The sequence below is a fragment of the Cinclus cinclus genome, chromosome 4, assembly GCF_963662255.1.
Source record: "Cinclus cinclus chromosome 4, bCinCin1.1, whole genome shotgun sequence".
NCBI lineage: Eukaryota > Metazoa > Chordata > Aves > Passeriformes > Cinclidae > Cinclus > Cinclus cinclus.
This window is the reverse complement of record NC_085049.1, coordinates 18,038,502-18,066,021: the sequence shown is the minus strand read 5'-3', so window position 1 is coordinate 18,066,021 and position 27,520 is coordinate 18,038,502. Positions and strand designations below refer to the sequence as shown.

The following is a 27,520-nucleotide window of genomic DNA, read 5'->3' as shown; positions in this document are numbered from 1 at the left end:
TAATCTCCATCTGCCCCTAAGAGCATAATTGATTTTTTATTTTAATTTGAAGAGGCTGACACTTCCACTTCTTCATTGCCAGGTTGCTAAGCACATTTAATAAGGATGCATATGAGTAGAGGAGTCTACAGTATGCCATTAAAGGTAATAGGTAACATATTTAAGGTCATAATGAGCTCAAGACTAAGTATCTCAGAGCAGGGATCAGGAGGGAAGGTGTATAAATACTTTTCTTACCAGAGCTCTGCTGAGCAAGACATGGCTGTGGGCTTATAAGTAAAGAAGGAAACAGGATATTTTTTTATTAAGTGATCTCGTTTCAGGCCATGCTCCCTTGGTAGTTCATGTCCTGCCTTCAAGTGACCATGGATTTTCCCTAGACTGGCTGACCACTGACAAGTGACAGCCTCTGTGCCTCGGTTTCCCCATTCCTAAAACAAAAAGAGGACTAATGCCCTGGTTTTATAAACTGCTTGAAGAATTCACGGCTGAAAAATGCCATATTCTGTACCTTATAAGTATCCTCTACTTCGTCTTTAGAAAGGAAGCACTGTACAGATGGGACACTGAAATCTAGGTAAATTATAAGCCAGGTCCATAAAAATACTTAATAATTTTAATCCCTCCTGGATTTTCTATTGCAAATATAGGTTTTAGGAATGTAGGGAGATTTTTAAGGAACTCAAAAAGCTGCAAGTATCTTTGGATGTGACTCTAGGATCAAGTCAGTTCCTTAAAGTCCTTACTTTTATTATGACATTGATACCCTTTTCTCCACTTTTAGACTCTCAATAAGCCTGCCCAGGACATGTCTGGTTACCTTCAGACACCCCCAGGCTTGTAGGAGCCACCAGAAGATTTGGTCCTAGAGCAGCATCTGCTCCTTTTGAAATTCACACCTGCTCTGAAATCCTGCAGAGAGACTCAGCTCTTACATCTGTCACAAACTTGCAGCCAAATCCCCCCAAAAATTCAAGCTTGGATAAAAATTGTAAGTGCTGCCACACATAGAGAGGGTGAAAATCCTCAGTACCCATCCTGGCTGCTCAGAAATTCCTGTTAAGGGGATGAGATACAACTTCAGCCCCCAAACCCAGGACTTTTTCCTGATTATCCCACCAGTTAAAAGTGACTTGGGCTTTGCTGGATCCCACGGAGCACAAAAAAGGCTGCGCTCTTTCATAATTCACATACAGGAGGGATCATGGGAAGAAACCCTGGATTTTGGCTGTGTGCAGACTCTCTCACACAGAGTCCACAGTGCCAGGAGGAGAACGTGCCCGCAGGCACCAACTGTGTCATCTGAGTCAACCACTCTGATTTATGTGGTGGAACCGATCTGAAACCCTAAAACATGGCATGGGGCGTGCTGAGCAAGAGCTGATGACATTTAATGAGACAGAGATTTTGTGCAATTCAACCTAATTGCTGAATCCCTTTTGATTTTATAAACTGGTGCTGCTGGAGGCCAGGATTTACAGTCTGGACAGGACTCTTTTCCAGTGGGCATCTCTGGACATCTAACTTCTGACATTCATGCCAGCCCTATTTTTCTGTGGGTTCAACTGTAATGTCAAAAAAAACCAACCAACCAACCAACCAAACAAACAAACAAAAAAACCCCAAAAAAACAAAAACCAAAAACACTTTCCCAGCTTGTTTCTGTCACACATTATAAACATTAACCATCTTTCAGGTTTTCTTTTGGATTGAATCAGGTTGTTCTCTGATGAATCCAGGGTGCCTTTAGGTGTCACTTGAAGGATTTCCCTTTGTACACAGTGTGACTGAGGATGAGTTTACCTTCCTCAGTCCTGCATGGCTCTCCAACACTATCCCAGCAAGAACCCTTAGGAGATTCTGCCAGGTTCCCAAGGGAGGGATGTGCCACATCAGTGCCACCTTCATGGGCTGTAGTTTCAGTCTTTTTGTTCTGCAAATTACCTCTTTTCTTGGGGATAGAGAGATGCCTCGTTAATCCCAGAAGAGACAAAGGTGGACATGGCCAGTGGACTTGGGAAGAGGCCAGCCATGAACTGGATGGACAAGACTTGTCCTGGAGGCTGGAGATCTGCCCTTACAAACAACACTAGCAGGGTAGATTCAGGTAACATTTCACTAGCCCTGGACAGGACTTTCATGATCTTCACTGTGGAAGGTGTGCTTCTAACACCTAAAACATTTCAGCATGAAAATATTCTTCTCCTTCCTTGCTTTTTGATCACCTTACATTATAAATGTGAGGTATATATGCAAAAGCTTCTTGGCATGATGTTGAGAAACGAATAGGTTTTAGTACTCTGAAAAAAGGTCTTTTCTAAAGGAACAGCTCTTTACACAGGAAAAAACACATTACTGTTTGCTCGGCACAAACAACTGCTGCTTTCTTCTCACACCTACAATTTCATAATGTAAAATGAGAGAAGGCTTTACCCTGACAAGTAATCTTGGTCCTCATCTCAATGTCCTTTAAATTGCCTCCTTACAAACAAAAGGATTGCACAGTCCTGTCAAGAGGCAATGCTTGCTGGCAAGCATTGGATTTAAAGTACTGTTTAGGTAAACAAATAATTATTGCAGTCAATTAATTGATTATGTTACTGTCTATGAAATATCCTAATTATCCAAGATGCACAAAGGCAGCTCATTAGCTATTAGCATAAACAAAGAGTGAAAAGTAGGAACAAAGGCAAAAGGGGACTTTGGAAGAGATGCCAACAAGACAGGGCCAGGGAGCATGATTTCTGTTTGAAAAGCAATTTCAGGGATGAAAGTCTGTGTGAAAATGCCTTCTTAAACTGGCCAGTGCAGTGTCCCTGTCACATATTTGGAATGTCTCAATGGATGTACCCAAGACTGCATTCTGAAAGACAGAACTGGGGGTTTTTTCCCGTGGAAATGTCAGTATTTTGGGGATATTTCCATGCTCTATCCCTGCAAATGCTCAAGGCCAGGTTGGATAGGGCTCTAAGCAACCTGGTCTAGGGGAAAGCGTCCCTGCCCATGGCTGGGGGTTGGAATGAGATGATCATTGAGATCACTTCCAACCCCAACCATTCTATGACTCTGTTACTTTTATGTTCTTCTATTCCTATTCAATGACTTGAGCCCAGCCCAGTGGTAGGATGGGAGCAGTGAGAAATGTCCATGAAAATTGATCCAGATCTGATCAATGTGACAGCACAGGGCACAGAATTCATGTTCCTCCTCTGCTGAATAACAACAGGTGTCGAGGTAGGAAAGGACTTTGATTTTCCCCATGACAAGCTTTTAAATGCATTTGATTTTCAACTCAGCTTTTCAAAAACTGGGGCCAGTAGAAGCTTTTCTTTTCTTGGACAGGAATGGGACAGCATTTCCTGGCAGAACGGGCTCCAAAGGCTTGTCTCCAGCTTTGCCATAGAAAAAAGGCAGAAAACTCAGCATACAAAGTCATTCAAAGGCATTTGCACTGCAAAGGCAGCACTTTCAAAGGAGACTGAGAAAACTCAGACCCAGTAGGAGAGGGTCAACATTTCCTTTGGACTGCTTGGAAAATCCTCCCTATGTGTGCTGAGAGAGGTGGCCCTTGTTGGGGCAAACCACGCAATTACAGAGAAATATCCCAAAAATTATTAGTGCCAGCACCTGCAGGTTGGAGGCACAGAAAGGTGACTTCCCCACGTGACTGGTCACAGTCCAAGGATCCATCATTAGGCTGTTCTGCCTCCCCATTTTTCATCTCACCAGGTAGTTTTAATGCTAATCTGCTTAACTGCCTTTTTATAGCTGGTAGCTCGAGGCTGGTTGAGTTAAGAAACCTTTACAGCTCTACAGTCATTTACAGGGCTGCTTTAAGACATGGCATATATTATGTATGAAGCTTTATAACAACCATCCATATCAGAGCTGATGGAGAACATGAAAGCAATACAGCACTGCTCCTTCCTACAGCACTTTGTTACAGGTGACAAGAGATAGGAGATCCAAAGGTTCAGTAAAAGCGGGAGCAGGAAATTATTTTCCTAAGAGACTTCTAAAGGATTAAATGATAAATAAGACTTTTGGTGCCACAGTGAAACAAAGGGCTGCTTTAATTAAAGAGAAATCTGATCCCACGAAATGTTGAAGGTTGTATTCATCTGTCTGAACTAGGAGACACTGAGATAAGTGCAGCTGAAGTATTAATCCCCTTTGTAATTGGGGGGAGAAATCACTGCAGGGACCTGCAAAAGAAATTCATCTCCCTCCAGGGTAAATAGCAAATATTTTATCTGTGCCTGAGATTTTAAAACTTCCACATTTGAGTATTAACTCTGATCTGTCTCAATAAAGCAAAACTGGTTTCCAGGCTGAAAGCAGCCTGCGAGAGACCTTGGTCTGGACCTTTGGGTGAGATGAGCCCCAAATCCAACCCAAAGCCAAGAAGAAACCCTGGTCCCAAGGATTCCAGTAGGGAGCAAAGATTCCCCATAGGCTAAGTACTTGTGTGACAAAATTTTGCAGGTACTTTTAAGGTTCGCTCCACTGGAGCTGCAATGTTTTGAACTTCTTCGCATTAAACCCTGCATGAGTGTGCAAACTGTGGGGAAGATTTTTCCTTCCACGAAAATAGAGTTGGCAAAACTGTATTAAATTCACTGTCACGATATTTCTTCCCAAAGCAGACAGAAGTTTAAATTATCCTCTGCCTATCCCAAAGCAAAGCTCTCAGCTCCCATCTCCATTTCAAGGCTAATTATAAACAGAAAGCCTTGCTCCTCCTGGAGTTTAATCAATTTTGCTTTCATGCCAAAGACAAGCACAAAAGTTGAGCTTCATTCTTAATGATTTTGGCCTTTTTCATGCTGGAGAGCTCAAGAGCCAGCTCCTGTAAATAAAACCACTTTCTAGCACTAAATACTTCTCATTTACACCTGCAGAGCACCTGGGCCAGCTTTTCCAAGAAATCCATCTATATTCTCACTCCTCATCGTTGCAGAGCATACACAAAGGTGTGTAAAGGCATTATAAGAAGTTCATGAGAAAGACCCATGGTGTAATGAGACTGAATGAAAATATATATAATGAAAGCTTGTAGAAAAAACTTTCACACACTGGTTACAAAGAGCTAATGTCCACTTTAAGTGGTATCAAGAGCTGGAGCAATTGAAAGATATTAAGGAGAAAATGAGTAATGAATCAATTTTATTGTGTGCTGTTGAGCAGTCCTCGCTGGAAGAGAGTGTGTTGATACTGCCTGATAAAAGGGATGGATGGGAACTGACAGCATCAGGGACAAGTACTCCCACATTTTCTGAAGAAATAAATGATTTCTGGAATTATTTTTGCCTCAGCCAATAGGATCCCACTGAAAAAAAAAAGGATGTTTTCTTGTGGAGATCGGTATAGACACGGCAATTGAACAGCACAATATTTATGGAGAGTGAAAATCCCAGCTTTATTGGAGAGACAAACTCACTTTGCATTTTTCTTGAATGTGGCTGTGCTGGCTCCCCCAGGAAAAGGGACACTCGGCCAGGTCTCCCTGTGGGACTCATCTCTGCTGGCACATCTCTTTTTTATGCATTATGTAAAGCCTAAGCCACCATTTTCCACTTCACCGCTTTGGTTTGGTATAGGCTCCAAATTCACGCTTGCTTCCCTGGACTCACAGAATGGTTTGTGTTGGAGGGGACCTTAAAGACCATCTATTTCCAGCCCCCTGCCATGGGCAGGGACATTTTCCACTAGACCAGGTGTTACAGCCTGCTTCAGGAGGTGAGGGTGACTCAGGTTCTTGTTAAAAGAACTTTCAGGGCAGGTTAGAGTGAAATGACACCACACACCCACAAACTCTCTTCCTCCCCCTCTGGGGTGCAAACCTGGCACCAGCAAAGCACAAAAGGGCAAATGTTGCAACCATCAACCCTAAACATTTCAGTGTCTCATCCCAGGCTGCTCAGAGCCTCATCCAGCCTGGTCTTGACCCATGCTGCAGACACACTTAACCAGAAACAACAAAGCTGCTGTAGTACATTCCCTGTTGAAAACAGAGCAAAATGAGTCCACACAGGCATTTCTTCCTGCTACAGCAAGACTGATCCCTGTAACCAAGCTGATTTGGGTGTCTTCACTCCAGTCTGAAGGGTGGAAATCCACTTGGCAATTGTTGTTGACGGTTTCCTATGTTTCAATTTTTTCATCCCTGTTTGATTCTTCATCAAAGCACTACTTATAGCCTAATTGTGGAAATCTGAATCAGTTCTGAATCTCAGTGACTAGTATTATTTCATCCATGTGCTAACTTGGAAACATCTGTGATGGCAAGCAAGCAAGATGGCTTCCAGCCTTTGGAAATTCCTGGGCATTCAGGGGTTTGTATTTCAGCTATAACATCCAGAAGTGAAGAGATGGGGAGGAAAAGAACGTATTAGCATCAAGCCTATATCAGCATCAAGCTAAGGGGTTGCCTGTTAAAACAGCAGCTCTTGATTAGGGCGAGGCTGAAAAATAGAAAAATGTACAGTAGAAGAAAGTAGAAACACCATTTAGGTTGAGTTTGAAATAAGTATTGGATTAAAAATAATTTCTTATTGAATGGTACAGGCCTATTCCTCCCAGGCAAGGAGGAAAAGTCTCAGGCTAGTTTTGCAGCCTGTAGAGTTTCTATTCTGGTGCAACAAGTACAATTTAGACTAATTAAAAGCCTTTTTTCAATCCCACATACCAGAAGAAGGTGATTGTAAAACTCCACCCCTTCACTGGTGCAACACTGTCAGAAAAACTTTTAAAGAGCAGATCTGGTATTGGACTAGGGAGGCCTGGGGGTTTGTAAATCACTCTGCAAACCATTTTTCTCAACCTTTTTTTTATAAAAAGAACTCGTAGCTGTGTTACACACATAGAATCATAGAATCACTCAGATTAGAAAGGTGTGTCTTGCCCATGCACTTGTGGGAAGCAAGGGCAGGACCGCAGGGTGGGATGGATTTGTAGATCATCTCTAGCAGCTGCTGTCTTGCTCCTTCAAATATTTTCTCTTCTGCTAAATATGGAAATGCAGTAAAGATATTACTCCTCTGGGATGCAGATTCTCTGGGATGCAGCTGCCAGGCATTTTCTACAGCTTTGCATCCACACAGTGCTGGCCTTCAGAGCCAGAGAAAGCTTTGTGCGAGCTGTGCTCATGTGAGCACTGGGACTTCTCTGTAAATAACTTTAAGGATCCTTCCAGAAGCTAAATTCAGGCAAAGATGCACGATTTGAGGAAGCCTAGAAAGCCAGTTTGGCTGCAGGGCTACATCTCAAAGACTTCAAAAGCAACAGACCCAGATCCCTGCAGTTAGAGCCTCCCCTCCAGTGCTGAAGGAGACTCTGAGCTCAGTACAGATTTATGCTGCAATAATTCTGCTTGAAGGGAAGTTGTACATTGTGGCATGTGTCCAGTGTTTGGGAACTAAAATGTGAAAACACAGCTCTGGTAAATGGATTCTTTCGGCTGAGATTGTTTTCTATCAGATCTCATCTAAGGGTGAGATTTACACATCTGATCTTGCTCCAGCTGGAATCAGGAAAAAGATCCCTCCTTGACTTCATAGAACACAGGGCTGACCAAAGCAGCGTCACCACTGTGCCTACTGCTTTGGATTATTATTTTAAATGAAATGCATATTTTACAGCAAGGTCTTTTAGTAAACACCGCCAGATCTGAGGCTACCCATCACAGGAGAAATGAGCAATCCTCCCCTTGGTGTTTTCTTTGTGACTTTTGTTCCTTGCTTAACTAGATGAAGTCACTAGGAAGGAATTAAACCTACAATTGAGATTCCAGCAGGTCTTCAGGAAGAGCTGGTTTAGCTGAGAAGTTCTCTGTGCCTCCTGCAGTGCACACCCAATGTTTTCATGTTGGACAATGAACTGGGGTGGGACTCAAATGGACTGATTTTCTGGGCAGGATCCTAAGGATGCTTAGGAAAGTAATACACATCTCCTTGCTTTAATTCCTCCTCCCAATTAATATCCAGTAGGATCACTATGCGCTTGTGTGTAGAAACCAACTAGGTGAGTAAAAACCAACAGTTTTAAGAGGGTTGATGGGGTTCCTTTAGCAGTCCCTGGGAAGAAACACTGTAGGTAGCACAGGGGCAGATTTGACTGAGGTTTCTAGGATGAAGACAATCTTCTTGCTGAACCTTGAGAAAGTGTTTGCTGTAATACTTGCTGCACCATTTCTAATCCAAACACTATTAACACCCCTTTTCCTCCACATCCGGGTGTTTTTTTCTCATGGAAATTCATCCATGTGAAATTTAGTCAAGGTTGAGGTCTCTTCTGAAAGCTTTTATTGTACTTGTAAGGATCCATCAGGCTCCTGACCTGTAGTTCTGCAGCTGAGATTGCACAGTAAACGTGGAGTCCTTGAGAAGGTTATTAGCTTAAGGTTACGTAGCATGTGCTGTTCTGGAAACACCTCAGAAAAGGTAACTGTGGTCCCTTCCAGGATGACTCTTTGCAGCCTGAATCAAAATAATATCCCTGCTGCAGCTGTAAAAAATGCATTAAAGGGAGGAGAAGTGATGTCTCAGCTATAGCATTTATAAAACATCAAGAATGGCTTGTGAAGGAACTTGCAGTTTTCAAGTGCTAATGGAGAAAGACTTGGGAGCAGGGAATATTTGCCAGGTCTTGGGAAATTAGCATTTTATTTCAAGGCTCTCAACGAGTGATAGAACTCCGGGGGGGGGGGGGGGGGGGAATAATCGAGGTCCTCTCTGGTTCATGCTACATGAATGTTGTGAATATTTAACATTTCTCCTATAGGGTAGTCTCAATTTCCTAACTGATCTTTTTACATAAATAGTTACCCAAGCTGTCAGATTCCAACATCCAGACCCGACAGGATTCATCCAAGCCCACAACTGTGCAGAGAAAAAAAGGCTTCCTCTTTCCTGAGGCAATCTCAGGTCTGCCAGAGAGACAGAAGAGCTGTAAGGATTTTTTTCTCTTTACCCTTTCTTTTGTTGTTTTTGAGGAGGAGTCTAATCCCCCTGACCAAGGACATTGAAAGGCATAAGATCTCCAAAAACACAAGATTAGGACATTTCCTGTCTGTCCTGCAACACAAGGTCAGGTTGGAGATACAGGCTGGCAAAAGCAGGACAGCCAAGGAAATGTAGTTCATGGAGAATTTAGCAGATCAACTCATCAATTCTCCCACCTCAGCCAGGAATTACCCAGCTGTCCCTGAGAGAAGACTATTGGATGGACTCAATTAATAGCTGGACTTGATGATCTTAGAGGTCTTTTCCAACATACATGATTCTCTGATTCGAGAAAGATGGATATTCTTAAAATCCTCCAATAGCAGAATTTCTCCCTCTGCTCCCAACAACTTATTGCATCTCTTAACTAGCCTTAGTCCTGGAAAAGGTATCCTGATGCCATCCTAAATCCACTCTGTTGCAGTTCAGACCCAGAGAATTTTGCCCAGGTCTCAATGGCCATAAATTCAAATGTATCTTAAGCTTGAAGGAATTTGTATCTGGCCATTCTTACGTAAGAACAACACAAGTTTAATTTTCAAGAAAGAAATTGATTGAAAAAGCAAATGTTGAGCCTTTCTAGCAGTTCTGTCCTTATCCAAACAGTCACAAACAACCTAAGGATCATCTTAGAACCATAGAATGATTTGGTTTGGCAGTGACCTTAAAGATCATCCAGTCCAATCCCCAGCCAAGGCCTCACCTCTGTAGGAATGTGGGTGACATTATGACCTCAAGAGAGTGAAGCTTGAAGCAGGGACATCATCTCACAGGGCTGGTGGGACCTGTGAGGGTTTCCTCGGTGCTGTTGTAGGATGTCCCACTTTGTCCTGGGTGGAAGGATGGCCATGCAGAGGAGTGGGCTGTGCTCAGAGGCTGGTTTGCAGAGCTGAGGTGTTCTGAATGAGAGGAGGGGGAAAGGGAGGCTCAAACCTTCCTATTTCTGCTTTCCACAGTTGGGCACAGACCTGGAGGCCACTGTCCCCTGCCCCCCCTGGCTTACACACCAGGGTGAGCAAGGCTGGCAACATTGGAGAGCCTCAGCTGCAAGCCAAGCACAGCCAGCCAACAATGCCACAGGCCCTGTAAAATAGGAAATTATTCCCATTCATTCTGAGCAAGACATTGAATATCTCATAATAACACAGCTAAAGCACTTACTGAAAATAGAAAATAATTACCTTGACAATTACTCCTTGGAGTATCCTGCAATACAAAGTCCTGGCTGATACAAAAATTGGTGTTGGCCTCTTGCTTATGAATATAACCTGGAACTGATTGTTAAATGTGCCAGGCCTTGTAAAATGGGTAATTCAGCAAGAATAAGGTCTAGCTACTATTTAATCAGCAGGGATCACTGCTGCTGGCAGCATGAATAAAGTCTGTTCCAAGTATCAGCTAAAGGAAGTTTTCGCAAGAGATTTTGTCTTCAGAAGTCATTTCTTCACCACGTGATAAATAAAACCAGATGAATAATTTATATTACCCTGGAAAGGGCAGCTTCATGTGTCCCTCTCCAGTTTACCACAATAACCATCTGCAGACCTGTCACTGCCTTTTCCTCATCCCCACCATCAAGCTGGGGATTCTGGGGGTACAAAACACCTGAATGTTTTGGGTGCAAGTGAGTTGAAGAAAACAAAGCTGTGTTGCTATGAAAAAATAGGCGTTCATGCTTTTGTGACCCTTTTCTGACATGAGGCCATCACTGAACTGCCTGGAGCAGACTTGATTAATCTGACCAGGATGGTCAAAGGAAGATGTCCTGAAAGAGATTATTACCCTCCACTGGCTACAAAAGGAAGCAAGAGATCTCTCAAAAGGGGACATCTGAAGCCAGGTAAGGTGGATCCCACCCAAGAGTAACTTGTGCAGAACGGGGCTTGGATTTTTTCATCCTGTGACCGTCCCAGGACTGCACTAAGGGCATCCAAGGCCATGGCAATGTTACAAAAAAGAGTAGACCTAAAAAAAAAAAAATGTATCCCTCTGGATCCCAAGCCAGCAGTTTTTCGCAGTTAAATGCCCTTGAAGCTTTGAAAAGCCTTGCCCTCCTCTCAGATCTATTTTGAACCCAGGCTCAGCCATAGCACAGGTACCTGTGCTGAGTGCCAGATATAGGCCAGACAATTTCCCAGGGCTGCAAAGCACTTTTTTCTTTTTAATTATTATTTTTGTGGAAACAAAAAACCTGACTCGTCTTTTTCAGACAGAAAAATTCCAATGGCTTTATTAGCTTTTTATAACTGTACTGGAATAGTTTTGCCACAAAGCCTGTTCCTCCAATGGCAGCTACTATTTCTGCAGGGTTTTTTTTCTTTCTTTTTTTATTTTTCTGGAGGAGAAAATATCCCATTTCATATCTGTTTCTTATTTTCTCAAATGCTTGCCATTCTTCTTTGCTTTCTCCAGACTCAAGCACATCTTTGTGTAATGGCAAAAGTGGGCTGAACCCAGCAAGTGCCCAATTCTTCTATAAAACTCTCCAGATCACCTCCCAAAACAGGACATGCCTCATTGCAACACGTTTTTTGTTAGCGACTCACATTTTGTCTGCAGGACATTGGCATCTCCTGTTACTCTTTCCAGCCACTTTCTGCCTCCTTCCTTCCCTACCACTCATTGCATTTCCTTCTGTTGACTCTAGAACCATCCCTTCAGTTTAACAAAATAATTCCTAATTTTCACCCTAACCTGGCGAAGGGTTGCAGACTCTTCTAGTTTGATATCCTTGACCCTCTCCTAAGGGTTCAATTGACCTCACCCAGCTTCAGATGCCCACCTGGAGCCATCACACCGCTCCTGATGCAGCAGGAAACAGCTTTTTGGAGCAGCTGGTGGAGGTTTTTCTAGAGATGTTGCTCCTGCAGAGTTCATGGGAGCTGTGAATTCCCTTGGTTTTCACTGGGGCAGCAACACAAACCTTCCCCAAGTCAAGATACACCCACAATCATCCTCTCAGAGCAGAAATAAAACTCCCTTGACAAGATTCATTCTAGTCAAGTCCACACTGGCTGTTTGTTGTTACCTTATTATCTGCCAGGTGCTTATAAATTGATTATTTGACAGTTTTTACCGGTGTCCTCCTGGCTACTGGAATAAAGCTGGTGGGTCTCTGATTTCTCACACCCTCATTCCCCTCCTCACAGCCAGGCACAGCATTTACCCTCCTCCTTTGACAACACCTGAGAAGCCAGACTTTACCCTGCCCATTCACAGCTACTTTTGCTTAGGGTTCTTCAGGACCTTGAATTCATCAGTACTGTTTTCTGTCATCTTTTAACCTGTCCTTGTCTTGTGTTATCACTGCTCATGTTGTTTTAAGTTAATTTCACTTGCTAAACCCTCTTGGAAGGATGGGAAAATTAAGGTATATTCTGTGGTTTCCATTATTTGGTTTTCCATTCTATCATAGAATGGAATACTGTTCCTATTCACTGATTTCCTTCATTTTTTCCTTGTATTTTCATGAATAGCCTGGGTTAGTTTTTACATTCCTTATCACTTGAAATCACTTTGGTGTTTCTGCCTAAGCACATGGCCTAATATTTAAATTTATTTTTCTTACTTTTTTTTTCTTTAATGATGCCTTTATTAAGTGCTTGCATAAGTGCTTTCTTGACTTGCTTTTTCTTTTGCTGGGTGTTTTTCAAATATTAGAAGCATTGAATGTTTTGGGTTGGATGGGACCTTGAAGATTATCCACTTCCAGCCCCCCCCTGCCATGGGCAGGGACACCGTTCACTATCCCAGGTTGCTCCAAACTCCATCCAACCTGGCCTTAGACACCTCCAGGGACCCAGGGGCAGCCACAGCTTCTCTGAGCACCCTGTGCCAGGGCCTCACCACCCTCACAGGGAAGAACTTCTTCCCAATATCTGATTTAAACCTGTCCTCTGTCAGTGTGAAGCTATTCCCCGTTATTCTAGCACTCCATGCTCTTGTCCAAAGTCCCTCTTCTGCTCTCATGGAGCTGCTTTAGATACTGAAAGGGGCTCTAAAGTCTCCTCAGAGAGAGAAAAACCTTAAGGGAAACAACAAAACAAAAACAACAACAAAAAAATAACAGGGAGCCAGTGGTGAGGCATCTTAATTGTCAAAATTGTAAGGTTAGAATTTAATGACCAAAGCTCCTGGACTCCACTTGGGAGACAGACAAAATACAAACAAAATTTCAAGACTTCTTGCACGGGTTCAGAAGACACAAATATTTTGAAATGCAAATGGTGCTTTTGATAAAGTAAAGCTGTGCTCTCACGGAGGAGTGTGGAGCATCAACAGCCACTGGAGGGTATCTGCCTCTTCCTGCAAGGAGGAGGGAAATCAAGGGTTCTGTTTATTGCCCTCTTGTAGCCTGAGTGTTTTCACACATGGGAGGCACTCTGCTTTCTTGTAAAACCATCAGCACCTGGAAATAAGGCCTCAGACAACTTTATCCTGCTGATAAAGCAGCTGGGAGAAATCACCAGTAATTGGGTTGAAGAAAGGGGAGGAGGCAGTAATGGCTCAGAGGGAGCTTTTGAAAAACTATCCCCTTGGGCAAGACCCTGACACATCGCAGGTAATTTGCGGGTTATTCACAGATGATGAAATTTTGTTTAAGAAATACCCACCTTGTTTAACTGTCTTTTTTTCCTCCCCTTTGTTTTCTCCAATTGTTGTGCTGTACCTGGCCTAGTAGAGTCCAAGGCCCCTCCCAGGGGAAAAATTACCATCCAGCAGTTCTTGAAAATGCCTTTTCAGCAGCATCTTAGGAAATCTGAGAAAATGCAAAAAAAGTTAGAGCCTGAAGAAATCTCTGTTAAAATGTGTGCTTGCTTAATAAGCGCTTCTACATACAGTGTGTTCAACTGGCTTATATAAAAGTATCAACTTTAATATTTGATTTAGAATGTAATATAAAGGCAACTGACTGTGAAACACAATCAGATTTACCAGCTCAGGGGAACGAACCTTTTTATGAAACTAACAATTGCACATACAAAATCAGCTGAAAATGAGTTAGTGAGATGAAACTTCCACCTTTCTGGCTGAAGTTGTGATTAAACCGTGATTAAAGTCAGCAAGTTAAGTGAACAGCTATCAACCCAAAATCCAATTCACCCTTGTGGAGAAAGAGGAGAAAAAAAAAAAAGGATTATTTTTATTATTTCAGTGATGTGCTGACTGAATTGAGGAGGGATAAGGCTCCAGCCTAAACTGCCTGGCATTAATGACCTCCCCAGAACAGGGGATTCCCAAGCCCAGGAACAACACAATTCCCTCCTATGATGTAAACTGGACCTATTCGGGAAGCAGGCCAGCTCTCATGACTTTCTTTTCTCATAACATTTACTGCTGTTTTTAAGGCCATCCCTCAGAGTCATATGACAGGATAAGATTTGCAGCCTCTCTGGTTTTGTAACTAAACACAAGCTCCTACCCTGAAAAATCAGGGAGGGAAATTCCACTGTGTGGCTGACCCCAGTGTTCCCTAAAGATGGTCTCAAGTGTATTGAGAAGAAAGAGAAAACTAAACCTGCCCTGTGGGGACGAGGCTATAGAGGGGGGTGACAACAGAAGAGCAGGAGAAAAAAAAAAAAAAAAAAGTATATTTGAAGCTGCAGTTTGAGAAGCCAATCCCACAAGCAGACCCAAAATCCCACCAAAACTACCCCCAGCCCAGCACTCCAAACCCTGCTGGGATCTTCTCCAGCCTGGTACCCCAAACCCCACCAGGACCCTGCACCCCAACCCCCGCTGTGACCTCCCAAACCCAGCACCCCCATCCCTGCTGGGGGCCCTCAACCTCGCACCCCAATCTTGACCAGTATCCCTACCCACCCTCCCCAGTCAAGCATCCCAAACTTTGCGAGGCCCTCTCTAGCCAAGGCAACCCAAGCCCTGCTGGGACCTCCATATCCCAGCATCTGAAACACTTCTGAGATTCCCTCAGTCCAGCACCTCAAATCCCACCAGGACTTCCCCAACCCAGCTTTCCAAACCTCAGCACGATTTCCCCAATCCAGCACCCCAACTACCTCCAGGGCTTCACATCCTCATCTCCATAATCATATCCACCTCCATCTCTGTCCTCATCCTTATCCCCACCTGTTTCCATCTTCATCCTCACTGTATCCCCACCTTCCACCCCTTCCACATCCACATCTTAATTTCCATCCTCATCTCCATGCCTCTCTCTGTCTGCCTGTTCCCACTGCATCCCCATCTCCGTGTCTGATCCCATCCTGGTCCCTTCCCTATCACCACACTCGTCCCCATCTCCAACTCCATCTCCATACCCAGTCCCACGGCTGCCTCTGTCTCATTGTCTGTGTCCCCTGCATACCCATCTCTGTCTTTGTCCCCATCTTTGTCCCTGTTCCCATCCTCATTCCCAACCCAGCTCCATTTCCATACTCATCCTCATTCCCATCTCCATCTCCATGCCTGTCTGTCTCCATCTTTATCTCTGTTCCCTTTGTATCCTCATCTCCAACTACTTCCAGATCCCAATCTCTACCTCTGTCCCCATCCTTGTCCCGTTCCCCATCCCAAAGTCAGCTCCATTCCCATCTCCATTTTCATCCCCATCCCTCTGCCTCTCTGTCCCCTTCGTATTCTCATCTCCAACTTTTTCCAGATCCCCTTGCCCATTGTGATCCTCATCCCCATCCTGAACTCAACTCCATTTCCATTCCCATCTCCATTTTTATTCCCATCCCTCTGTCTCTGTGTTTCTGTTCTCTTTGTATCCTCATCTCCAACTTTTTCCACATCCCGAACTCAACTCCATTTCCATTTTCATCCCCATCCTTCTGTCTCTCTGCCCCCTTTGTATCCACCCCTCTGTCCCTATTCCCATTCCCATCCCCGTCCCTCCCCTTCCCTGCCGCCCCGCCCCGGGTGCTGCGGGCGGGCCGGGGGCGGGGGCGGCTCGGGGCCGCCTTTGTGCGCGGCGGGGTCGGGGCTGTCCCGTCCGGGTCCCCGCCTCGTACCGCGTTATCCCGCACCGCTCCGCACCTCCCCATCCTATCCCATCGCATCCCACGGCATCCCGCAGCTTCCATGGCCGCCCCCCGCCCGGCGCACGGCTGCGGCAGCGGAGCGCTGCTGGGGCGCTTCGGGGTGCTGCTGCAGGCGCTGCTGGCTCTCTGCGCCTTCAGCACCCTCATGCGTGAGTACCGGGGAGCTCGGGGCACCCCAGCCCTCGGGGGGACCGGGGGCACCTCGGCGCCGCTCGGGGATGGGTGCCCGTTCACTTAAAAAAACAAGTTTTGCGCTGAGTCCCGGCTGGATTTGGGAGGAAGGGTCCCGCTCTGGATGTTCCTGAGCCGGCGGTTGCAGCGCCAGATGCTCCTTCTTGGAAACTCCCTAATCCCATGGTAATGAAGCTCCGCGGAACGCGCGGCTGTAATCTGTTAAAGCGGGCTGCGCTTGTGTGAGCCATTGCTCAGTCACTTAGAAAATTTTAATGAAGGGTAAAAAAAAAAAAAAACGAAAAAACCCAAACCAACTATTGGTGTAACGCCGCGAGTTGCAGGGGAGGGGCTGAGAAGAGCCGGGCGGGTGTCCGGCACGGCGCTGCGTGGTGAGGGTGATTTAATTGCGCTCTGATACTGTTTAATACCGTGTTTAATTTTCGCTTCAGCTGCTCAGAGTTTTAGAGCCTGAGCGGCTGGGGAAGGAGGTTACAGAGAGAACGTGTTTTGCTGGTTTCTGGGAAGGGGTGGTAGTTGGGAGAAATCAGTTCAGGAGTGAGAAAAATGACCTGGGGTGTGATTTCCAGGTCCGGAGAGAACGGCCTCGAGTTACACTGTAGAAAATCAGAGTGGATGGTTGGAAAAACTTCTTCCCTGGAGCACTGGAACAGACTGCCCTGGGCAGTGGCGGAGTCACCGTCCCGGGAGGGATTTAAAAGATGTGTGGATGTGGCGCTTCGGGACGTGGTTTAGTGGAGGACTTGGCAGCGCTGGGTTAATGATTGGACTTGATGATATTAGAGGTCTTTTCCTACCTCAGTGATTCTGCCATCCTGTGAAAAGGTGGGGAGCACTAAGGCTGAAAGAGCCGTGAAGATTTACTGTTGTTTTATGCTGCAGCTGTGATTGCTCAGAGCAATGTGTGTGTTGCTGCTCTTCAGGGTTAAGTGGTTTAGCACGAGTTGAATCAACATGCCAGAACTCGATCTATTTTCCTTGTTTAAAAGCCTGTGGTGACGGTGAACCGAAACTTCCAAGTTTTCTGGCTAAGTAGCTGCAGATTTTGAGGTTCTCTGCGCCCCCCCCCCCCTTTTGAAAATCACTTTCAAAGGCTCCATCCAGCTCTGTGGTTAACACCAGGCTGCCAGAGAAAACTACAAGTTCTTCCAGCGATAACTGATACTTTCTTCCAGCTGGAGCAGCCCAATTGCAACATGCCACTGCTTGTGTTTCACCAAATATCGACAGTAAAAATAGTAATTTCTTTTTCTGTTCCTGTTCCCCCTAGTGATGCATGTATGTGGGTTAATTATCCCATAAACTCCATGGGGTGTCCCATAAAATCAAGGGCTTTAGTAAATCATGTTGGAATACCTCTGTGGATGAGGCTACATATATAGAAAATCAACTTCGGGCTAACTGCTGGTGCAAGGGCTAATATTTCTGTGAATATTACAACTTCTTAGTTAATGAAGAGAAACTGAAAGCTGATCCTGTGTGGTTTTGTTGTGGCTCAGCTGTGGAGGAACTGCTGGCTGGGACCCCAAGGGCAGATATGTTTGCACCCCTGGGATCCCAACCACAGCACCTCCTCTGGCTGCAGCTGGGCTGGTGGTCCCTAATCCACCCCAGCTGGTCCTTATCTGTGCCCCAGCCTCACATTTACAGCTGGAGGCTTACTTGGATCTTCTGGAGGGGCTGTTTGTGTGCTGGCTCCTAACCCACGGTGGTTATGATGGGCTCACCAACAGCTTTATGTTGGGCAGCAAGTTGCAGCTTTTGAGTTGTTTTTGTTCACATTCTGCCTGCAGCCTTCTGGGAAGGAGAAGGCTCCAGTGTCTGGGAGGTATGGAAGCCTCTGGAGCTGAGACAAAGGACTTCTCGGAACTTTGGTTGCATCTTCATTGCATCCAGCCAGGCAGTCCCAGCTGGGTGAATACATCATGTACAGTTTGGGATGTTGGTGTTCTTTAACTCAGCCTTCTATACTCCTTTCCTTCAGTACTGTGACATTCCTGGAGAGTGTTTCTGTTGGTTTTATTACTGTGATTCCTGCTTTGCTGGGATGTTGCAGGCAATGGGTTAATAAGTAGAAACAAAGTCCATGAGGGCGGTAGGGCCCTGGAACAGATTGCTTAGAAGCTGTGGATGTCCCATCCCTGGAAATGTCCAAGGCCAGGTTGGATGGGGCTTGGAACAGCCTGGGATAGTGAAAGGTGTCCCTGCCTATGGCAGGGGTTTTAAACTGGATGTTATTAAGGTCCCTTCTGACCCTAAACAGTGTTGCAGAATTCCTGTCCAAACCCAAACCAATGCCTTTTCCATTCCTTCTACTTTAAAGTACCATCTCAGCTATAGGAACACCTGGATTTGGATAGATAAGATTTCAAATTGTGCAGGTACTGTTCAGAGCTGTTGAAAACATGTAGTGGAACTTAGACTAACAATAATGTGGCATTCTGCAAAGTTTTGCAGGTGTGTGTGCGTGGGATGAGCTCAGAGTACCCCTCCAGAATGTGGGTCCCAAGCATGGCCATTGCAGGGAGGATAAGTTTGTTTTTATCAGAGCAATTTGTGTCATTGAATTTGTGTTTCTTGTGCCTGTGGAAAGATTTTCTCCTGCCAACCTGGTAGGAAAACCTAATGGAGGAGGAAATTAGTCTTGAATGATTGAGTGGGGCAGTCACTTTTACCTTGCAGTGGATTTTGTGAAATGGGTCCTGTGTGTGGTGAAGACAGGATCCAGCAGTAAATGATGCCCTGCCTTGGCAGGAGGTCAGGACAGCTGTTTAATGGGGTTTTATTATTCTGTCAACTCCCATGAGCAACAGTGGTGAACAGTTAATTTCATCTTATGAACACTCTCTTGCTTTTCCAGCAAGGCCCTTAAATAGTCAAGCCTAATCCCAAGCAGGGCTTGCTCTGGTTGCAGCTTTGCTCCATTTGGGAGTCAAATGGCAAAGAGGTGCTACCCTTTCCACCTGCCTGGGGTGGCTTTGGAGACACTTTAGGTGTAAGGACAGTCCTAGAATTGAGACACAGACAGGCAGAGGCAGAGGCAGTGGAGCCCAGCAGCTGTGTGCCTGTGGCAATCTGGATTCCTGTGCAAGACCATCCCCTTGGGGAGGTCATGACCCTGAGGAGTGAGGATAATTGTGCAATCCCATCTGAAGCAGTTTGTAATGCTTTTCCTTGAGCATCACTCAGCAGAGTGGAGAAAGCTCCTTGCAGTTATCTCAGCTGCAAGGGCTGGGTGTCCTCTTGAGGGCTGAGTCCCTGCAGTTTCTGCTGTTCATTGAAACCTTTTTTCTTCTTTTGAGGAAGGGGTTCTAGACTAGTAAAAGTTTGTCCAGGTTTGCACAAGGGACAGCAAAACTCTTTGTAATGAGGGAAGATCTTTTGCACAAATCGTATCCATAGCCTTCTTTGTGAATTGACTAGAGTGCAGGAGAAATGGATTTGGGGAGTTGAAAAATTTTTGGTTCCATTGTGAATGGAAAAAGTTTTCCCTGGAGCTGGTATACTCATTTTCTACTCTACCACAAACAGGGTTGAGGACACACATGGACATTTGTTTCTCTTCCAGCTTTTTCTTTTTCTGAAACTGTCTTGGCAGCCCACTGAGCTGCTGAATGAGGTGCAGTAGCACTTGCGATGTTGGTATGTAAGTAGATTTTTTTCTTGGAAAACACTTATTTTGCCAGGCAAGGAGAAGCTGGACTGGACTGAGCTCCAACAACCCAGTGGAAAATCTGGTTTTCAGCTTTACTTTTGAGAATGTCTTGATCCTGCCTCACGTGACAGCAGTCCCTCTCTCCTCTTACATGTCACTGCTGGACACACTCTTCCAGCACATCTTGCCTTCTTGAGCTTAGTCGTAAGAAGGCAGAGTTGTTTGCAGTAGGACCCTAGTGCTGACTCTCAGACAGGACTTGGTGCTGGAGATGCTCTCTTAGCACCTGGGATGGTGCTTTAGTCACTGGTCCAAGTAGCTTGTCCTGAGGCAGAGCCACAGCATAGGAACTTACCAGATTTCCTGTAAAAGAAATAGTGTCTGTGTGCTAGAAAATGGTTGTTAAAGAACATCAGAAGTGTCCCCTTGGTCTGTGGTCTGTGTTTCCTTGATCCTTGTGGATTTTCCAGCTGAGCTTTCAATGTTGATTTTCTCCTGGATGGTGAAATGGGAGAGAGCATCCTTATGTTGAAAAGTGTCTGAACTTTGAGAGGGACTCATGGAAGCTGTTGCACTCATCTCCACCAGATAAATCAAACTTAACCCACCTTTTATGACTTACTAGGCCCTGTGTTGATAGGAAAAGGGGCATTGGTTTTAAACTGAAAGAGGATAGATTTAGACTAAATACAACAATGTTTTTTACAGTGAGGGTGCTGAAACACTGGAACAGGTTGCCCAATGAGATGACAGATGCCCTGTCCCTAGAAACATTCAAGGTCAGGTTGGATGGGTCTCTGGCCTACCTGGTCTGGTAGAAGGTGTTCCTGTCCATGGCAGGGAGCTGGAACAAGATGGCCATCAAAGGACCCTTCCAACCCAAACAAGCCTGTGGTTCTGCCCCAGTGCGAAGTTCAGGGTGGTTGCTGTGCATAGTTTGAAGTGAAGTGTTGTTTCTGTCCTTTAAAAGGATCCCAAGTGCTTTCTGGTTTGTGTTTTGACTTTATACTGAAAATACTTCATAAAGGTGGGTGGAAGTGAAAGTCCAAGTCAAGAAAAAGAAGAAATAAATGCTAGAGTGCTTGATTTGTCCAGACTTCCATTCTATTCTGAAATGCATCTGCCCAAGACACAAAAATACTGCATGCTTGCCATGCCCAAGACAGGCTCTACTGACTTTGCTTGCTATCATACAAGTGCATAACTGTGTGTTCACACACAAGAACATTTAAATCCCAGCCTCACCTCTCTAAATTCTTTTCCCTCTAGAGAAAAACCAAGCCACAGAGGCTGTCTCTGGCGGTTTGAAGCCTGGGTCCTTGCTGATTTATGTGTAAGTTTGTGGGTTAAGACATGAGCTGCACATGGCAGGACTCTCAACACGGTTCTCTTCTGCTTCAGTGCATCTGAAAACTGGATGAGATCGAGTGCACGTGTTGCACTTTGTGGGCTGGAAGGTCTGTGCAGCACACTCGTTGTGCTTCATTAAGCTGCACACAGCTTTGCACAAAGCTTTTGAATTGCAGCTGTTGATTGCTCTGACCTCTCCTTAGCCGTCACCTCTTGAGCAGTGGAAGCTGAGTGGGGACTGGGAGGCTCCTGGTTTCTGAGAAAACAAAGGGGTTGGGGAAGATGAGAAATGAGCAGGTGGAGTAGAGCTTTGTGAGAAGTTACCTGTGATGTGTGGGCAGCTGAGCACCTTGCACTTGACTGAGTTGGTTCTGCAGCGTGTGCTGAGCAGTTGATGTTATGGGTGACTTAACGCGACAAGAAACTGTACAGGGAAATTAGTCTTTTATAATTATGAGGTGGAGTGTGCAAAGGAGTCTGTTAAATTTCCAGGTGTGTGGGTTTTTTTTTTTTTTAACAGTGTTTGTAAGAAAACTATATGGCAGAAAGACTTTATTGGTAAGTGTTGAGTTTGGATAAAATGCTGTGTTTATTGCTAAAAGGGAGTAGAAAGTAGATGATTGTTAAGGTCCCTTTCAACCCAGACTATCTGTGATTCTGTGATAACTGTTTGTGCATCATTCTTCAGGTAGTGTTCTCTTAAACATCTTGGATTTTATGGTCTTACTTTTATCTTTCCTTGTCCAAACTAAATTTTTCAAGGGACTAGCTTGCAATGTAGTGATGGGAGGGAGTCACAGCTACCTCCTTCAGGATGTTCTGCATTGGAGTTGGAGCCTAACCTCAGTCCAGGTGTCCTGTAGGACCTACTGTGTCAGCAAATAACATGTTCTGTTCTCAATGTGCAAAGCATGACTGATGCTAGTTATCGCACAGCTTTGGTTGATGACCACCTGGCACTTGGCTAAAATAACAGCTTTAGAGATCTGTGTAAAAATAAGACACAAAGGGTAGAGCTTAAGACTGAGAACCATGTGAGGGTCCTCTGTGGCCTTCACTGGGGCAGTTGGAGTCTCCAGAAGGATGGATGTTCCAGATGAGGCTCCTGAACAATCTGGTCAGGTGGAAGGTTCTCTCCCATGGCAGGGAGTTGAAACAAGATGTCTTTAAAGACCTTTGCAATCAAACCATTATGTGATTACATGAACACAATCTCAATTTCTATTCCTTCCTCTGCCAGTTTTTGCTAGAGGTGCTTTCATTCTTATAACACGGGTACAAAGCTCTTTGGGAGGGAATGATTAAATGCACCTAGTGCAGACCTGGGGCTGGAAGTCAGCAGCAGTCCATGTCATCAAACCACTGACAGCTGTTCTGAGGAGGAAAAATCTTTGCTGCTCCCTGAATTGATGGGGGATATAAGTTTCACACTTTTCTGGCCTGCAGCACATTGGCTGCTCTCTGCAAACAGTGGCTGCTGCTTCCTCCCATTGTGTCCGGGGTCGAACTGTCTGAGTGGTTGCATGCTCAGGCTAAGAATAGTGCAGACCCCAGGGTTTTGGCTCTGCATCCTGCATGTTGGCTTCTTTCCTGCCTGGGGCTTGGAAAGAGCCTGGGAAAGGGTGTGTCCTGCAAAATAGGTTAAAATGTGTTATTGGAGACTGTACTGCTGAAAATAACAGTGAGGTTTGGCAGGGGAAGAGCTTCTGTTTCCTCCCTGGTACAGTAGCTCCGACTCCTCTTTGGCACAGCCCAGAAATAAAATCCTGGTCCTCTTGCTGGTGGGATGTGGCCCTGGAGATGGGACTTATAGCAGTCAATTTAGTCCCCTCTTAAAAGCAGGTAGCAGTATCATCAGTTTGAGGCATTTCAGACTTTATTTTTGGTGGACCTTTCATAATTTAGGTGTATTAATGCATCTAAAAGTGCTTCTCATACCAGGTTCATTTAAAGTATCCATCCCCCAGGCTGCTGCTGATCTCAGTATGGTCAGACTTGGATCCCTGTAAATCAGTTCCCAAAAGTTTTGTGTGTTGAGTCAACACCTCCCTCCCAAACCTCAAATTCAGAATCCTGTGGTTGATTGCATAAGATTTGTCAGGGAGGTGGTCTGGCTCTCAGCCAAGCATGTCTAACCATATCCTAGGGAAATAAGTTTCCCCTTACAATTTTGTAGAAACCTGGTAGTCTATTTGGCTTGGTAGCCTGATTGGCTGGTCAGCAGCTGGTTGATGCTGCAGCTTATTCTGCTTAAATCAGGGGGTTTGTCCATGTGCTGATGCACAAATCTGCTGCAGATCTGCCTGAATGCAGTGTGGGGTCAATGGGGGATGCAGGGAGGATGCTCCAGCATGGGTGAGGAACAGCACAAGGGATTAGGGCTGTTGTCGTTACTGTCCATGTCTTAATCAATTATTATAATCAGAGAATTTGTTTAAAAGCAGAAGTAGGCTGTGGGACACTGACTGTGGCAAGCTCTGGTAACTTCACATTTGTCTTTGTCTAGGGCAGGCAAAGCTGTCTGTCCCCTTTCTACTGCATCAAGAGAACACCATAATAAATATTAACCTCCTCTATTACCCTGGCAAAAGAGTGAGAACATCTGTCATTGTGCTTTATCTTCTAGCTTTCTGACTCTTTCCAGCTCTATACTGAAAGACTCTAGCAAATCTCTTATTTTCTTTTAACATTTCACAGGTTCTCATTCAGATGTCAGCTTCCATCCCGTCTGGTGTTTCTGAGGGAATTTCAAGCACATATGATCTTTATTGTCCGTGACTGAAGAGGAAGGGCTGGGAAGTATTTTGTTTCCTGCCCTACCCTCTCTCTGCCATGGGCAGGGCATCTCTCAAATTGTCACTCATCTTCCTTCCCTTTTTGTTCAGTTTCACAGCTTTTTGTCTGCAGCAGCTGGAGCCAAGCAGGGGTGGAGTGAGAACTTGTGAGGGCAGACCCTGAAGAAGGCAGGCACCATCCCAGTGGTGCTCTGCTCATTTTTAGTGGGATAGCCCTGGGTCCTCTTCTCCTGACTCTTTTATAAAAATCTCAAAATCACAGAATGGTTGGAGGTTAGACATCATCCAGTTCCACCTCCTGCCATGGGCTGGGATACCTTCCCCTATCCCAAGCTGCTCCACGTTCCATCCAGCCTGGCCTTGAACACTCCCAGGGATGGGGCATCCACAGCTTCTCTGGGCAACCTGTGCCAGGGAGGGGCTCACCTCCCTTACAGGGAAGAATTTATTTCCAATATGTGCATTGACATTGCTTCCTTGCACGAGGCAGCTTGCTTTGGATATGGACAAAGCTGAGAGGGGAAGCAGCATTAAAATATTCAACACTGTGCTTGGGAACACTGTTGGGAAGACAGTGGTGCCTTCTGGTATAGACCAGGTACATTAGTCTCATTTTCAATCTAACTGAATGGGAGTTCTCCTCTATCTTGTGCAACTCTTTGTGCAGTAAAATTCATTTTTCATTTGTTTCAGGTGTTGTCATGGAGTGTAATTTGCTGGTAGGTGCTAGAACTCAGTATCACCTTTTTTTTTCCTTGATGCACACATAACTTTCCTTAAAGTAAGTGTTAAGGAAGGGCTGGTCTGTCTGAGCCAGGGTAGCAAACCCACCTACAGCTGGTGGAAAACGGAATGGACTGCAGTGAATGGAAACACATTTTGAGAAAAACGGGAGATTTCATCCTTTCTCCAAACTTGATCCAGCTGAGCCTGTGTGTGTGCATGCCAGGGCTTGGCTCTCTAGCATTTGGAAGAGAGAGAAGCCTTGCAGTTGCTGCTCAGTCTCTAGAGCCCTGCTGTGCTCACCTAGCACAAACTTCTGCTTCATGAAGGGCTGCATCATCTCCTGGAGTCTTCAGAGACATGGTGCTGCTCCTGTGTGGATTTAGCATCCCCCCCTAACCCCAGGTCACAGCTACCAAACAACTCTGCTCCCTGTTTAAGCTCTGGTAATCTTGGCTGGATTTCTGGTTTAATTTGGAGACAGCCTGCTGCTGCTCTGCACAGTAAATGCCCTATTAAGCAGTTAATTATTTCTCTATAATACTAGCTTTTATCTTTAATACAACAGTTTTACTGTCTCTGATAATTACACAGTCTCAGATAACTCTCTTAAATCTAATGAGGCATGACAAGCTGTGTTCAACAAGGCACCACACCATTAACTTCTTACCTCTTACTTGTCATCTTATCACACTGAATTACTGTATTTCTAGCCTGAGTGGATGTGGATATATAACATGTCGTTTCTCATTAAAAAAATAATGAAAATCACCTCTGGTGCTCCTGTGGTTGGGCTAGTGGTCAGCTGGCTGGCCTGGTGGCCTGAAGACCCCTCCAAGAGCTTCTCTGCAGCATTGTGCTCTTTGCCCCCATGAGCTGAGGGTTGTTTTAAGCACTTCTGGCCACTTGGTTGGTCCATGGCTCTGATGCTTATGGGTAGGTGAAATGAAAATTGGCCTTCGAAGGGCATCACTGATGACAAATGTCTGTGCTGATAGAAGTCATTGCTGTGGGGATATCTCATGATGGGTTTCAGATGGATGAGGGCAAGTAGGGATTTTTTTATGGACAGGGATAGGACAAAGTACAGCAATATCTGGTGTAATACCTGCAGCAATAACTGGTGTAACTTGACTGATGCCTTGTTGCTCATTACTGGCAATAATGGACCAGGTCATTGCCATGCTGGTTTTCTGTGGATTTGAGGCTGACACCAAAACCCTGCATGTGCCTGACTGAAGTCCTAGGATTAGGGGAGATCACAGGACTGGAGAATGGTTTGGGTTGGAAGGGACCTTACAGACTGTCTTGTTCCATCCCCTGCCATGGGCAGGGACACCTTCCACTGTCCCAGGTTGCTCCAAGTCCTGTCCAGCCTGGCTTTGGACACAGCTTTGGACACTTCCAGGGATGGGGCAGCCACAGCTTCTCTGCATAACCTGTTCTAGTGCCTCACCATCCTCACAGTAAAGAATTTCTCCTCCATATACAATCTAAATATCTCTTCTTGTAGCTGAAAAAAGTTCCTCATTGCCCTCTCATCCTTGTCTTTTCATCTATTCCCCTGTCACCTTGCCAATAAAACAGTACTGAAATGTCAAGGCTCCTGTCGGGGAAGTTGCTGCATCCTTCCATGTTGGATCAGGAAGGCATGTCCCAGGGGAAGAAGCCCAAGCTGCCCTTTGGGGACAGCCTGAGTGCTCAAATACAGCTGGAGAGAGCAGAGCAGTTAGCTGACCATGTGTGTTTTCAAGGAATTAAGAGCTCCTTCACTGTCACTACTGTAATTTCAAGTTGCCTGGAAGGATTATTAGGGCTGGTAGCATTCCCTTAGCATTCCCAAGGTCAGTCAATTCCCATGGCATGGGAATGCTGTTGCTGAGGGATGCCAGAAGCACACACCTCTCTCCGAACACCTTCTGCTATCCACCCTGCTGACCCCTGGGTGCAGGCATTGCCTCTGGTTTGCATCCAAGACAGAGAATAGAATCATGGAATCATTATGGTTGGAAAAGCCACCCAGGATCATCAAGTCCAACCATTAACCCAGCACTGCCAAGCCCACCCCTAACCCATGTCCCTAAGTATAAAGGTGGTATCTGCACCACTTAATTAATGTCTTGTCTTCCTTTTCTTCTGTCTTCACACGGAGTCAGGATTAAAAACACAAAGGAGATTAATTTTCTCGTGTTCGGACTTGGTTGTTTATTAAATCTTATCTAAAGTACGGAGTTCTGCAACACTTGTAGCTACCAGCTAAAAGTGAGCAAAATGGAGGTGAATCTAGCTAGTTACAAAGTCTTTTAAAGCTAAACAGTCCAACAGAGAATTAACACCTATATTATTTATACATTTGACCCAATTACCAAACTCCTGTTACCTGCACTGCAGCACTAACTATCCAACCAGAAACTACTGCCTGAAATCATGAAGAAGGAAGAAGATAAAAAGGAGACAACATCCAAAATCCTCCATCTTGTCCCATACCTATTACTGTATAATAAAAACCTCAAATTTAAAACCCTTCACCATGTGTTCACCTGTAGGAACACATCACCAGAGTTCACCTGCGTCTCCGAACTCCATCACCCCAATTTGGAAGCCTTCTCCAAGACCTCATGTCAAAAGCAGTGTTCTCCTGGGGGTCAGTGTCAGAAAGCACAGAAAGCTCAAAAATCCCAGGTTTCTGGGATCCAGCACCTAAGCACAACATCTGTGTCTTTTGGACACTTCCAGGGGACGGTGATTCCACCACTGCGCTGGGGAGGTCCTTTGGCTTTGCTCACATTTACACTT

General features: G+C 45.1%; 1 protein-coding gene across 1 annotated transcript in view; it reads left to right on the top strand.

Annotated features, from left to right (window-relative positions):
• Window positions 1-16,049: 16,049 nt before the first annotated feature.
• Window positions 16,050-27,520, top strand: part of LOC134042927 (store-operated calcium entry regulator STIMATE-like) — a 28,327-nt gene continuing 16,856 nt past the window's right edge. The window contains exon 1 of the mRNA XM_062490864.1: window positions 16,050-16,158. Coding sequence (XP_062346848.1) covers window positions 16,050-16,158 — 109 coding nt within the window. The remainder of the gene's footprint in view (window positions 16,159-27,520) is intronic.